This window comes from Seriola dumerili, unplaced genomic scaffold (genome assembly GCF_002260705.1).
Source record: "Seriola dumerili isolate Sdu_G_001 unplaced genomic scaffold, Sdu_1.0 BDQW01000478.1, whole genome shotgun sequence".
In the NCBI taxonomy this organism is placed as follows: Eukaryota; Metazoa; Chordata; class Actinopteri; order Carangiformes; family Carangidae; genus Seriola; species Seriola dumerili.
In genome coordinates, this window is record NW_019174733.1 from 1,225,441 (window position 1) to 1,241,086 (window position 15,646).

The following is a 15,646-nucleotide window of genomic DNA, read 5'->3' on the forward strand; positions in this document are numbered from 1 at the left end:
TTCTGTGATCTATCTTTGAATTATTCCTGTTTTACATAAAGTGCTGTGACCAACTCTGTCATGGAGAAAATAGAGGGATTAAAATGATGCAGAATCTGTACCATGATATTTTATACAGTTACCATCTGCTATGCACTCTACAACCATCTGTTGCATTAGGAAAAAGAAAAAAAAACTCCACTATTTACTCAATTAATAGAATAATCATAAAACCGGGGATGATGCAGATGAAAGCAGTGAATGATCTGATGAGATTATAGATCCTGTTTGGATGTTATGGTAGAAATCATGAAGTGAATATAAAATCTGAATTAAATGATAAAGACAAACAAGTCTGGATGCCATTTTTAAAATATCAGGAGGGGTTTATTAATTAATGTTTATTAATCCTTTTCTTTATTTCCAGGGTCAAAGAGGTAACTGTCTTTATTCTCTTTAATTAAAAACCACACTGATTAACGTAATGCCATTCTGGGACTTTTTGAACAGTATTTTGGGCACTGAAGCTGGCTAATCTTCTTGTCTGATAATCTTATTTGCCACTCAGAGGTAAACTCGTGTAAACAAATGTTATATAGTATTTAACCAGTGGTCATCCATTTGAGTAGGATCACCAACCCACTGACTACTTATATGTCTTTGGGTTTATTTGATTTTTTAATTTTTTAAATATTTTTCATGAATCCAGACAAAAAGAGACTGAATGCAAATCAAAGTGATTCAGAATTCCCCACTTTTTTTGTTTTACTTTTACTGTATGACTACCTATGGTATTTCAAAAATACCTACTATGATCTGCAATCAGATACAACAGATTCAATTTATGGGATCTAAAATGAACACTGTAGAAAATAATTACAGATCAAGAAAATAATACGTCAATGCTACAGACAATACAACTGTGTGATGTCTATGCACACCATTAAAACATGTTGCATGCAAGAGGATTTACACACATGAATAAACCTTTTATAGTCCATTCTCATACAGAAATTAAATCTACTTTATAATCTCCGTGGTACTGGTTGAATGTACAGTACATAGCATGACCTCAGTGCCTGCTTGGTGAACAAATTGTACTCTTTTAAAACTGCAACTGTTACAGGGAGGACAAGAGGTGAAAACTGTCAACATTTATTTATTTATTAAATAATTTATTTATTTTTTAGGAACATTAGTGCATAAATTAAGATCAGTAACCTCTGGCCTGCATGTGCAGTAACACCTGTACAACTGGAATCATAGTATCTCCAGACAGCAGTATTCAAAAGCACATCCGTGATGTTTACTTTTTCATATGATGGCCCAACAATAAATCCCGTAAAAAAAACATCACCTGTCAGGTTACTTGTATATGTTGATGGTTAAGGCCTTGGTTTCAGGTTTAATTCTCATGGTACTGGCAGATGGCAGGCCTAAAGATTAACCCCCTGTGCTCTAATCCCTCCTCATCTTGTAATGCACGGGGGCCTGTCTCACACAGGCTCCATCAGACATAAATGTAAAACACAATTAGCACACACAATCTTGCTACAAGTAGCCACAGAATGGACATGCTGCCTATATCGCGTGCAACATTACATGGGTTCACAAATGGATGACCTTCGTGGTTTTTATCCTCTGTCATAATGAATGAGACTTTTGTTTAAAATGTTTAGAAACTGCACATGTGTGTCAGTGTTATACTTTAAATCTGTCACTGTACGTGCAAGTGTCTTCGAAAATGATCATTGTGAAAAATCATACTAGTAAAAGCTCACTGCTCATCTGTAGTCATCTTCTTAGTTTCTAATCCCGTGCCTTCAATCACAGCGGCACATGTTGACCTCTTTGTTCCTGTAGGGGATGAGGCAATAAGGCTGTCCATAGGGAAATTTCAGATGCTCATCATTTCAGCTCACTGTTTCATGTGCATCACTTGATTTGGATTGTTGTTATCAATAGTCAAGACCAGACTTGCATCTAAATAGGCTCACTTTAACCGGAAATTTCAAGTGGAGAGCACGACTTGACTCGATAGGCCACTTCAGTTATAGGCCTACTTCTTTAAAAGGATATCGCCCTTAAAGGCTTCAGCATCTACATGAAAACAAACAAAATTCAAGGAATGAAGAGCAGCAGAGGCTTAAACATGACAGATAATAATATTTGTTTCTTCTTCTGTTGTGTTATGAGAAAGTCATAAGAAAAGAGCAGACGGCATCTTTCTCTGAGACCAAAACACATCAAGAAGTTTTGCTCCAATATCAACCAACTTGACCTCTCAGGTCAGCCAGCGCCAGTCTGTTGATTGTTCTGTGAACTAAATCCAAACACTGGTGAACCTGTTTATAGTCACTATACTGTAAATATCTTGAACACACCCACACAGAACTGCTTTCAAGCAAAACCAAATTTTTAGTCACACAGAGGGCCTTAGATCTGCACTATTTTATCCCAATTTGGTCTTGTGAAAAGCATTTTGAATGAACCTGGATTGTGTTGCACAAATGAAGTTGCCTTACCTTGACTTTTGTTTAATTACCAAAAGAATAAAAAAGTCCACATCCATGCTTACCATGTGGAATAAACATCAAATTCAGGCACTCAAGTTGATGACTAAAAATAAAAAGCCTTTAACATGGACCAGTACATTATAAAAATAAAAATAAAAAACTAGTGTGATTTGAATTAAGCAAGAACAACAACAATATTATACCCTATATCTTCAGTTATTTCATTTTAATAGAATTACAGTTAAAGCATTCAAACGTAATTAATCTTCAAATTACATGAAATGATTATAGGAGAAAATGTTTTCCTCTGCAACATTTGGGTTTGCTGTGTATGATTACATTATTTGGTTGAAGTTTGGAGCACGTTTCTGGCTGTTTATCAAGAGGCAATGTTGACAGAGAGAGCTGCAAGTAGAATTAGTTTGGCTCTCGTCCCCTCATCCTGTACCGAAACGTGAGGGCCCATGAAAATGTCAAATGAACATGTAGATTACCAAATAACTGTTAATCACTAAGACATCAACAACATTTGGATTACAAGAATCCCAAGTATACAGAAAAAACATCCATCATACAGTATATATATATATATATATATATATATATATAAAACTTTATAACTGCAACAGTAAAATAAATGCATGTATATCACATATAAACATTTATATATATACATATATATATATATATGTATATATATAAATATATGTCATATTCAAAAGTATAATTTGTATATCTCTGTATCTCTGTATATAGCCATTCCCACGACAAACAGCAACCCTGTGATAACAATCTTTAAACACTACACTATCTCCAGCTGTTTGAATTGGGTATGTGAAGTTATCCATTTATACTGTGTTTTTGGAGTGGAAACAAAATACTGCCTTGGTAAATCCTTGAATTTTGAAAAACATATTAAAAAAGAAATTCCAATTCATACTTGGAAAAATTAGATTTGCCAGGTCAAAAATAGAAAGGGAAAGTTTGAATGATTTATAGCCCACAGTACTTGTCTCACTACCAGATCATTCTGTCTGTTAGAGCACCTGTTTTCAAGACACCCAATTCAGCTTTACCATTTTGGATTATTATTGATAATCTCTAGTGCGGTTCGCTAAGGGCAGAGGTTTGCTTTTAGTCCTGGTCCACTCTAAAACTAGGTCACTCCTTTAATCTCTCCATGTAGAGTATACTGTAGGTTAACAACCTTTCATTTTCATAAACCTCTGAGAGTGCTTGCAGAGTGAACACAGAGTCATGAATCATGCAAAATCCTAAAAGATATGACACGCTACTTCTGCAGGTCTCATCATGGACTTCTCCAAAATGACCACCAGCAGGAATCCAGTGAGGTGTTGAAATAATTAATGAAACTGATAGTCCCTGTATAGTTTAATTTATGAACCTGATAGCCCCTGTATTATGGGTCTTAGTTAGAGTTAAACAAAACCTTGAGGCCTCAGCAGTTTGTCACTGGAACCTCAGCAACTTGCATGATACAGCAGGACCCTAAAGAAATAAAAACTTTATAACTGCAACAGTAAAATAAATACATGTATATCACATATAAACACATGAATATATAAAAACAACCAATGAGAATAAACTAAGGTAATGTGAAAATATACTCATGAGACCAAATTTAAGCACTTTTATTCGTAGTTTGTGCACATTCACAAACGGAGACTCCCCCAAAACATATGTTCAGTGTGGTATATTGAACTGCCCTTTAGTTAAATGCAAACTGAAATTCCAATATTGCAGAGTTCGCTTCACATTGTCTATAATATATTTTACATTAAAATGTGTATTGAAAGATGAAAATCATATGCATCAAATATATTCTGTAGATGAATGTCAAATTAAACAGATGTACAGCTGAGTGTAGGTACTTCATGTTGGCCAAATTAAGCTTGTGCTATTGGGCTGACTCCCCTCTGATATGCTGCTCCGCTGCTCTACATTGTTTTACACTGCTGCCTCCAAGTGGTAAAAACCTGGTGGTGGACAATATTTGTAAAAAAAAAAAAAAAAAAAAAGAAAAAAAAAAGAAAGAAAAACCCACTGCAATTGTGTCTTGTTTTTCTGCGCATTTACATGAGTTCAGCATGTTGGGAAACATTTAGAAAAGTATATCTTTATCTACAATTGTGGATAGGGTGTAGCAGTGATTATTAAACTAGCTGTTCAAAAACACGGACCACACACAGATCTGGTCATTCCCCACAATATGACCAATATATAAAGACATATGAAGACTGAATATCTGTACATGTCTAACACACTTTTTTCCCCCAGCAGACATTTTGACTTATCAAAGTAGTGAAAGCACAGGGGTCAAAGAAATTGACCAAAGTGGAAAAATTCAAGGTTTTTCAAAATTTTTAAATTCTAATAATGTGCTGCTGCTTGACTAACAGTAGATGATGTTAACTTCCTCAAAGAGCCATTAACCAGCCTGACAGTGATAACTATATAGCTACATATAATTAAAACGCTCTCCTAGAGCAGGCAGATACAGTCCTTCTATACAAAATTGCAGGGTGTATTTTGGGGGGGGATCACGTGACCAGACACAGGATGTCTGACGCGGGGGGTTGGGTTGGGTTGGGTTGGGGGGGGGGGGGGCTCGGTGACGTGAAGGGTCAGCTTGTTCATACAGCGTGGTTCTGCACATGAGAAAAGTTAGAGGAAAAGTTTTTGAAGCGATATTTGAAACACAGATCTAATTTCCGGGCAAATGAGTGAGTCTGTTTCTGTCGACTGCTCGCAAATTCTTGAATTACCTATGTGACACAGCCATTATTTCTTTTCTATCTCTCTGTTTAGTCGGATTAATTAATTTTTTTTTAAAACCCCAAAAACAAAGATTATTCTGGTTTCCGTTTCAATACCGATGTTTCTGCAAGACGTCCGTGCCTCCGCGCTGCCTCTCATTCATCCGGCAGAGGAGACGAGCCCGCGTCCGAGGATACAATGAAGCAGTGTGTCCTAGTCCGAGACAATGCAGCAAGATGCTACGAGAGGACGATACTGTTTCTCACAAGATCGGGGACATTTTTGCTCGATTGCAGAGAGAGACCAGCTAAAGGTTTGTAACATCTGAACACATGCTATTTTCTTCTGGCAGGAAATGAACACAAAGCTTAAAAAAACAAAACAAAACAAAACCTATAGAGCCACGGTGCGCACGGTGGAGCGTGTAAACATCATGCTGCCGTGCGCGTTAAACGCTATAAATGATGAATAATGATAAAGTCTACCACTATCTCCACTACTGTCAAACCATACATGTGTGATGTGTATATGTTTCCTCATACGATGCAGGTATAGATGATGATTGAGCAGATATGGAGGCTGTGTGTGTCGTGTTGTCCACTGTGATCAATAATTCTCTGTTATAGATGTGAGTTGCTCATAAAACCATTTTTTTCCCCCAGATTTAATGTTGAGGACATGAAAGCATCATCTCAGAGCATCAGAGATTAATATCATGCAGAAGTATTCATTAGTCTGTATTCATCATGGTTCAGTCCTGGGGATGTTGGAAATGCCCCCTCCCCCTAAATGACTGCTATAGTATTACATGGGCACCACACATAGAGGGGGTTAGTTTTCTTTATTTCCTAATGGCAACTAGTATGACATCCAGACTAAAATCAGCCAATAAATCATATTGAAATGATAAACGGCACCTGTACAAATTATCAGGGTTTTCAATATTTGCCCATAACAGTTAATTGTTGACACTAACACCCCAGGATGAACAGAAAAGCTTTCAGAGGGAATTTAGCTTTCAGCGTCTCCATGAGACGCTGCTTCGAGGCTTTGAAGGCAACCATTAATGTAATTTGTAGTGAGATGATAAACAGAGTGATGTGTGTTTCTGCCTGAGCAGATAGTCAGATTTGCCAAACGCTCCAGTGACTCTTGAATATGTAAAAGTGCTCGGCTCAACGTGCTTCAGCCTGACAGTTTGACGGCTATGCCGTATTAAGCTCAGATAATTGGGTGATATTTACTTACAGAGCACACAATCATTTCACAACGGCTTCAAAACTATGTCTCTCTTTTTCTCTTAATGATATGCTTTGTAGAAATTTTTCACCGTCTTGACAGGTCCAAATGGCGTGTGTGTGTGTGTGTGTGTGTGTGTGTTTGTGTGTTGCAGTACTCCATAGATAATTTATTCAGAATGAAGAAATTTGTTCTACTGAAGAATATCAAATCAAAAGTCTTTCACAAGAGCAACGTGTCTGGTAAGGTTAAGTGTTCCTTAGTGATTTGCCTCAGCATTTATGAGTTCAGGTTGCCTGAATAACCTTTAAACATGGGAGAGTAATGCAATACTCCCAACAGATGGGAAGGACAATACTCAGTTGATGACGCGAGATTTCTTTTTTTCACTACCATGCTCTGACTTGCCCCGTGTTCTCTGCTATGAATTTACTTGTAAGATGGCAATTAAGCAACACGCTGACTTCTTGAGTGTTGAAGGTGGCTTCCTGTTAAATACATGGGAGTGTTGAAAACACACAGTGCTTGAGTCAAAATTTGCCATATCCCCCAACTCACTGCCATGTGGCAGTGCTCCACTGTGTTTTCTGGCACTGAATACCACACCTGTTTACATTAACTCTCCCCCCTCTCTCTCTCTCATCTGTCTTCTCCTTCTTTCCTGATCCCAGCCCTAGTTTCTTTTTCTGTGGTTGTAAGAAACGAGACAAACAAGTTTACAAAAACTGTGATGTGGAAACTGCCAATTATTCCTGGGAATTCAATGCATCTGTGAATGCATGGTGTTATAATATAAACAAAACACTGACTGAATTTAGGTTCATCTGAGATAAGAGCTGAAACTATTCAAACTACACAAACTATTCTGTTTTGAATAGTTTGAGTCTTCAGGATAATCCATTATGAGGCATGTCTGTTGTATGACTTCATGGTAGTGTTTTTGACATCCATTCTTGTCTTCTTACTCTGCTTTATGTTTACCCATCCTCATACTCAGAAAAGTATTTTCACGACCTGAGCCAGACACAAGGTGCACAATCATTTGATGTTTAGTGTTGTTTAAGAGTCATTATGAACCTGGAATAACATCTAGTTTGCATGTTTAACTTCTTAATTGAAGTACCTTTCTTATTGCAGAATGAAGCTTTAGCATCTGCATGACAAGCTATGACCAGCAACAGAGACTAGACTCTAGACATCCAAGTACAAAGCCAGGACTCAAGAATGAAGACCAAATATGCAATCGTCTTCATCTGTATCGTTGCCCTGGTCATCATCGAGAAGGAAAGCAATATCCTGTCAAGGTAAAAGAGTAAAATCTACCTGGAGAATTTGCAGTCAATCACAAGAAATTATACATTTCATTGCTTTGGTTGCAGTCATATGTTCTCGGAAAGAAACAACTCCTGTCTTCAGATTTACATACACACCGTGTCTTAGGATCACCTTTTGCTTTTTGTATCATCCAACCTGGCTGTCTCACTGTCAAAGCAGTTTTCTTCACTTGCTCAAGAAAAAATATATCTGGGTAACTAATTGCTCAATGTCCTTCTAGATTATCAAGATTGAGACAAGTGGAAAAGTACCACATCTCTAGGAAAAGGAAGCGAGCCAGCAGCTGGTTATCTTAGATTAGTATAACAACTGGAAACAGGAATGAATAGCTAGAATTGCTCTGCCCAAAAGTAAAAAAAATCTGCCTATATGCACCTTCACAGCTCACGAATTAACTATTTGTTGGCCTTGAGCAGTTGATTTTGTTACCGAGCCAGGATAACTGCTCCCCCCTGTTTCCAGTCTCCAACTCAAACACACAGTAGCTCAATTTGCCAGTGTCAGCTAAATGCAAATTATGAAATATGTGACTCATCCAAATGTGTTAACGCTGCTTAATCTGTGGTCAATTGCTATTTCTCACCAGGGTCTCTGATAAGCTGATCCAGAGGCAGACTCCTCAGCAGACCCCAACGACTCCACTGAATTACAGCAACCCAACACAAAATGGCTCCTTGACGGTGCTCAAAATGCTGCTTTCTAAACTCACCAGTACCAAAGGGAATTACTCAAATTTCTCTGAGGAACAGGCGGAGGATGAAGTGGATGACCTGGGCACATACAGCTACAGCAATGGCCGTAAGCACATATTACTCTTGGCCACCACACGAACAGGTTCCTCATTTGTGGGGGAGTTTTTCAACCAGCACGGGGAGAATATGTTCTACCTGTTTGAGCCCTTGTGGCATGTGGAGCGCATGCTGACCATGGCCGCAGAGGCAAACAATGGGACAGTGTTGGCAGGAATCTACCGGGATGTACTCCAGGGGCTCTTCTTGTGCGATTTCTCTCCTCTTGAGAAGTTCATCTCTCCCCCACCTCTGGACCACGTCACCCCGGCTCTTTTTCGAAGAGAGTCTAGTTTATCGCTCTGCGAAGAACCTGTCTGCACTCCTGTGATCAAAGATGTTTTTGAGAGGTATTGTACATTCTCTAGATACTCAGTGTTATTGATCAAACTTACAGTGTTGGTTGAATCTGAAGAAGATACTAAAATTTAACAGTGATACAGCTGCAATAAGGGATGGACTGCTGGCTCTGGCAGTAGTTCTTTTAACGATGATGTCCTTGATGTTCTGCAGCAAGTCTTCTGGATAATTAATTGAAACTATAGGTTTATGTTATGGATATTACTTTTAATTAATTCAATATAGGTTCTGAGAAGTCTTTTTATTTCTTCAGGCTTGAGTTTGCTCTAAAGTGTGATACCTATGAGCTTCAGCTTACGATGATAGTTTCAGAAGAGTAGCACATTCAAAATGTTTCATCATTACAGTTGGGAAAAAAAACATTGCACCATAGTTGATGCAACTGATCTAACATTAACTCAGAGTTCAAATAAGCTTCTGGAAAATAGTTTCAATATTCAAGGTATAGTGTTTAGCGAAGCAAAAACAATTTGAAGACGTCACTGTAGGATTTAGGATGTGATGGGTATTTTCCTCCATTTTCTGGCATTTATAGAACAAACATTTAATTCATTAATCCAGAAAATCGTCATCAGATTAAATGATAATGAAAATCTGAAAAAAAAAGTCAGTTAGGGTTAGGGTTAACTAACCCTGGTTAGGGTTAACTAACCCTAACAAAATTTTAAACTTGGTTTCTTACTGCAGTGCCACTTGGGAATCATAGTCGACTTCAACCCTTAGCTTTATTATCTCCACAGTCTTGCACCTTTGACGTTATTCCAAAGAACCAGGCATTTGCTCATCTTTAGGACTGATGATTCAGCCAGAGAGTTTCATGCCCATAGAAGTTTTATAAGTGCTCTCACTGCTTCAACTCAGACTACGAACAAGACATTTATTTCTGGAACCCCAAACCTGAAATAAATCTTCCCGCCTTTGAAAGATATTTATCATATCCATACCGCTCTTGTTTTAGGTATCACTGTAAGACTCGTCGCTGTGGGCCGCTGAATTTGACCCTGGCATCTGAATCCTGCCTTTCCAAGCAACACCATGCCATTAAGACTGTCCGTGTGCGCCAGCTGGACACATTGCGGCCTTTGGTGGACGACCCTCGCTTGGATGTGAGAGTGATCCAGCTAGTCCGAGATCCACGGGCCATCTTAGCATCCCGCATGGTGGCTTTCTCCTCCAAGTACCAGACGTGGAAGGCCTGGGCGCAGGACGGCCAAGTGCCTGAAGATGACGAGGAGGTGAAGAGGCTCAAAGGAAACTGTGACCAAATTAGGATGTCTGCAGAGGTGGGACTGAGCCGACCTCGCTGGCTGAGGAACCGCTATATGTTAGTTCGTTATGAGGATATTGCCCGCTACCCTATGCAGAAGGCAGAGGAAATGTACAGGTTCACAGGGATTCCATTTAGTCCCCAAGCTAGGAAGTGGATTCTGAGGAACACCCAGACCACACAGGAAGCTAGCGGGATTTACTCCACCCAGAAGAACTCATCAGAGCAGGCAGAGAAGTGGAGGTTTAGCATTCCCTTTACACTTGCTCAGGTAGTGCAGAGAGTGTGTGGACCCACCATGAAGCTGTTTGGGTACAGGTTTGTGGATGACGAAAAGACACTGATGAATAAGTCCATGAGTTTGCTTGAGGAAAGATTGTTTCACTAGTTTTAAAGTCATACATGTAGCTGTGAATATGCAGAACTCTGCACGCGACGGATGGGAGCCATTAGAAGCCATTATTGCACACACCAAAACTAGTAAGCAACGGTGCCATAAAAGACTAAATGTTTTACTGGTGACAGTATTTGGGCCCTACAGTAATAATTATACTCACCAATGATGTGCCTCATTGTAACAATGAAGAGCCACTTGATAAAGAAAAGTATTTATTTGCATACCGTGTTCACTGAGGAGCTTGGTACTTAAGCTTTATGTCATGCTCTGTGTTTCATTTATATGAAATAAGCATAGATGTCAAGCCTGACAGATTGCCTGAGATTAATATGTAAGATTTTATTGATAGTTGATTATGTTTAGATCATCAGGGATAAACTACAGTGAAAGTGATGTGTATGTGTTTTGTTTGTGTGTGTGTGTATGTGTGTGGAAGAGTGTGTGTTTCTGCTCATATGGTTAATGAAGCTAGTGCTTAATTCTGCCTTGTTCAACCTGGCTTGTATTTTAATAGATCCGCACTAGACTAGGCAACTGATATGATAACTTTAGATTAGACCTGATGTGCGCTGATAGGGCTTTACATAACTGACTCAGGTGAAGTGAATGTTGCATTGCATTTTGTGGTGTCTTCATGAGGAGTATTCATATCCTCTCAACAGTATACCATGTGAAAATATACAATACTCTCTGATGTCTTTAACCAAATGCCATTTAAAGCATTTCTCTTGTGAAAGAAAGAAATATACTTTACCTCAGATACCTTAATGTGTCTTCAACATTCAACAAGTGCTGTTTTTCCCCAGTAGCCATAGTTGTAGTAATGGATTTCCCAGTGCTGCTTCTCGGCCTCTAAGTAAACAGGCAGTTTGGGTGTCATTTTACAAAAGCAGCGTCTCTGGTAATAACCTGCCGCTTCTGTCGGCAGGCTGCTCAGAATGACAAGGTGAGAGCTGATCTGTGTATGTCAGACAAGTGTGCTCACGGTCACACACGTTTTTTTTTTTTAATTACTTCCCATCTTAAAGAAATAAAACCACCAGAAAAAAGGAAGACATACAAAATTCACTTACAAGTTGTGAGATTCTCGTATGTTGATTGTTTTGGTGACAAATATATACAAAGTACGTATGTAGCTGCATTAATGTGGTCTATCGCTCTCAGTGAGACCCAGGTGCTGCTTCATTAACTGTCACTCTTGACCGTATATAAAGGTATCCACTGTGACTCTAGTTCAATAGCAGCATTGTGTTCAACTTGGCTGAGGCACTGCTGAGACTGCAGTGCCGCTTACGGAAAAGGGGGTATGCATTAGAGGTACGTATAGAAGAGGGCTTATACTACGTTAGTGTTGAAAACATGAATATGAATACTCAGAGGCCATCAGCTGCCCAGATTCAGTACTGAAGTATTTAAAAAAAAAAGAAAAGAAGAAGAAAAGAATGCTGTGAAATACAAGTGCAACTGAAACAATGGGTGTAGCAGAGTATGCATTCAACAAATCAGATACACAGAATGGCAATAATAATGTGAAAGCAGTACGGTTTTGCAGTTATTCCTTTGGCATAAAGATAAACAGGTATGTTTGACTGTAAAAAGTTGGTTGTCGGACCGTCATAGAGAAATGATTGTCGTATTCAATTAAATTTTTTCATGGTGGAAAAAGTATCAAGTTAAGTCTCAAGTCTTGTCAAAGGATCCAAAATAAAACCATCAAGTCAAGTCACAAGTCAGCTGCAAACGTTTCAGGTCTCTGCCCTGACAGTTGAACATTTCACTTTCAAGCTGTGTTCATATTGATTTTTACATCAAGTCATTTCAATGCTTGGGCCTGATAATTAGCTATTCAATATTCCTCACAGCTGCTTTTCTTCACAAATGAGCAAAGTGCAAAATCTTAGAGCCACATTTCAACACGACAGAGGCTGAATGTTTGATACTCCAAAGACTTTTGGTGGAAAATCACTTTTAAGGACAAAGTCTCATTGAAGAACAGGGTAATCGTGCCGTAGGTTGTCAAAGTTCTGAGTTTCTTTAATGACTTACTGTCAGTGTTTACTATTAAAACTTTTTTTTTTTACCATCACACTCTGGATATTCTTGCAGAAGAAACCAAGAGCCTGTGCACAGATGCGTAAGCAAATGTATCACACAGATGATTTGATGATTTTTAACAGTGAAAATGCTGCTTCTGTCAAACATAAAGTGACCCTCCTGCAGCTCAAGGATGCAAAATGAAACCATCAGTTGCTCACAGTTTTGGATGTAACACCATGTTACAGTGCACAGAAACACTAATGTTAATTCCTTCAGATTTTCCAGCAGTATGAAAATCCCATCAGAGTAACTGGAACAGAAAGCTGTGTTTATGGTATTCTCATTATCTTAGGACCTAATGTTTGGCTTTTTCTAAACTTCAAACTCCTCACATTGGCTACAGGTGTATATAAATCAGTAGCAAGACAAAAGAATGATCATAATTTCTTCGTGCTCATTGATTTCTCCATTTCCTTTTCAAGATTTTGAGTAGAAAAGCTTGACTCCAGATAAACCAGCATGTGCACTTGGGCATGTCTTCAGCATTCGTCCTCCACAGATTCCACCACAAATATCTCTGCCATTTTATCAACGGTTTTTTCTAAACAGTGAAATGCAGAGGCTTAGTATAACATGGATAAAATGGAGATAAATGTGGGATTGTTTACTCAGTTGCATTCTCTCAGTCTAGCTCCTCGTCCAAATGCATGCTGTTGCCAGGGATCCCCAAAAGGCCGAGTGGGAAGTAACTGGAGAAAAAAGGCCAAAACAAGGAGCCTATTCAAGTCTGCATTCTTTCTGTCTGTTTCATGCCCCAGCTGAGAGAAAACACTTTAGAGTTCACAGCTGTTGGTCAAGCTGGTTTTCTCCCAGATCATTTCCCTCCTTGCTGAATATTCCCACAGCAACACAGCAGATGTTTCCATCCGGCAAAAGAGGAAAAGTTTTGGTGATAAGTCACTGAGGACCCAGCTCCAGCCCAGTTTCAAGTTTCATCAAGGAATCTGCTCTTGTTTTTGACCACTAGGGTTGCTGTAGAGTAATACGTTTGACAAGCGGTAGGTTTTTTTTCTTTACCAGTGTTTAACCAGCAAAAGGTTGCGCAGTATCTCTTAAGAGTGATGCCAATAACCCTGATTTAGGTGAAAACCGATGACTGTAGATGAAGATGGATGACGTGTCTCCACTTCCTTCCCCTGTTCAATAATGAAGCCGAAATATCCTAGATACGAGCCCGGCCACCCTGCACTGGTGAGGTCATTAGGAGCCAGAGTCTGCGCAGTAGTGATCAGGGAGTGGAGCCGTGGTATCGAGGCTCCATTTACCTGGTTGACCCAATTGGAAGTCAATCATGTCACAGCTGTCAGACATGACGTTACACTCCCATTACCATTCCCAACTAATTATGCACTGTCGGCAGGGTTTTGGCTTCCCTTTTAGGCAGCTGTCATGTTGTCCATCTTTATATACAGTCATTGGTACATACAGTGAAAACTAAACTAATTATATACGGTAATCTCACATATAACATCCAACAGTTTCACATAGCCTATAATTGGAAATACAGTGCAAAAAGTAACAATTCACCAAGATATGAGAAGAAGAGCAATGCAAGGTTTTAAAACAGTTTAAAAAGCCTTTTGCGCAAGGGAGTGCTTGAGCATAACATACTGTTTTGGCCCTGAGGATACCAGCACCTCGGACCCCAGTGCTGTCTCCTGGAAATTTAATTTAGGAGATTTAATTCTGACTGGATTATGTTTTATATTAACTTAATGAGGTCTTAATTTATGCATTTGGCAAATATGTTAATAATGATTTATCAGGAAAATTTTCACAGACAACATATTTGTTTTCTGCCAAAATATCTGATCTGATCTTGCAGTGCAATATCCATTTCTAGTGAGTGTGACATTAAACTTTTTTATGGTTATAGACTCTCACAGCACTTGGTTAAGGTTGGGGAAAGATTGTGGTTTGGTTTAATACAGAAATGTTCACATTGATTTCAGACAGAATATATTTATTTACATTTAACAAAATCTAAATCTGCAATCTTTCCTTGACCTGAACCAAACCTAAACCCACACACAGGACTCTGGATCAAAACCTAATCGCTATCAGAGTTTAGTTGTATGTAAATGTAATGTCCAAGAGAGTCTTGCAGACCCATGACTTTGACTGTAATAGCAGTTGAGGTTCAAGTTGTTTGAACACAACACTGCAACAACAGCATCTCTGTTAGGTTTTTAGTGATTTAATCATGAGATGATTAGAATCCAAACATTGCTTCTGATGCTTGCACATTCACAGTTTGTACTCCCAGTTGAACAGAATGGTGCCTAGGAAATGAAATGCTACACTGAGGTCAGACCAATGAGAAGAAAGAAAAGAAAAGAAAAAACATGAACATGGGATTGTGAGTATGTGGGAAGTGGGCAAACTTCATACTTGGCATAATGAATTATGTTTATGTGTCAGTGCAGAACTGAAGGGAAACACACAACTTACTTTTAGTTAGGTGCCGGTTCACAGGAGGACATTAGATGGAGGAGAGCTGCACAAATTACACAGATGCGATATTTTAACCTGAGTGACACAGGGCAGGTGATTCAAATCACTGAGCACACAGAGCAATGAACATGAACATAGATCTAGAGTCCATAGAGAGGTCATGGCCAAGAGAAGATTACAGGATCAACATTCAAGGAACCAACAAATACAATAGAAAATCATTGTGTGAAGACTGAGGGTATCACAGGGCAGAGTAGCTATTTGGACAGAATTTATAGTAGCTACACATAAAAGACTAGAATGGTAGTAGGGCGCATACCTCTACCAAGGCCAAACAATCTTATACATGTCTGTGAGATCCAGATTTTTTTCTGGATCTGCACCAAATTTTACAACACCATACATCTATCTGATTTTTTACATGAAGATCCATACA

General features: G+C 38.8%; 1 protein-coding gene across 1 annotated transcript; it reads left to right on the forward strand.

The window, feature by feature from the left end:
- Positions 1–5,200: 5,200 nt before the first annotated feature.
- Positions 5,201–12,387, forward strand: LOC111235279 (carbohydrate sulfotransferase 3-like). The gene is made up of 4 exons (XM_022763686.1): positions 5,201–5,586; positions 7,650–7,816; positions 8,434–8,985; positions 9,954–12,387. The coding sequence occupies exons 2-4, from the start codon at positions 7,737–7,739 to the stop codon at positions 10,648–10,650; spliced, it is 1,329 nt and encodes a 442-aa protein (XP_022619407.1). The 5' UTR covers positions 5,201–5,586; positions 7,650–7,736; the 3' UTR covers positions 10,651–12,387.
- Positions 12,388–15,646: the final 3,259 nt, after the last annotated feature.

Coding starts and splice junctions, on each gene's coding strand:
- LOC111235279 (XM_022763686.1), top strand. CDS start 7,737: ATGAAGACCAAATATGCAATCGTCTTCATCTGTATCGTTGCCCTGGTC. Junction 7,817..8,433: donor GAAAGCAATATCCTGTCAAG/GTAAAAGAGTAA, acceptor ATTTCTCACCAG/GGTCTCTGATAAGCTGATCC. Junction 8,986..9,953: donor ATCAAAGATGTTTTTGAGAG/GTATTGTACATT, acceptor CTCTTGTTTTAG/GTATCACTGTAAGACTCGTC.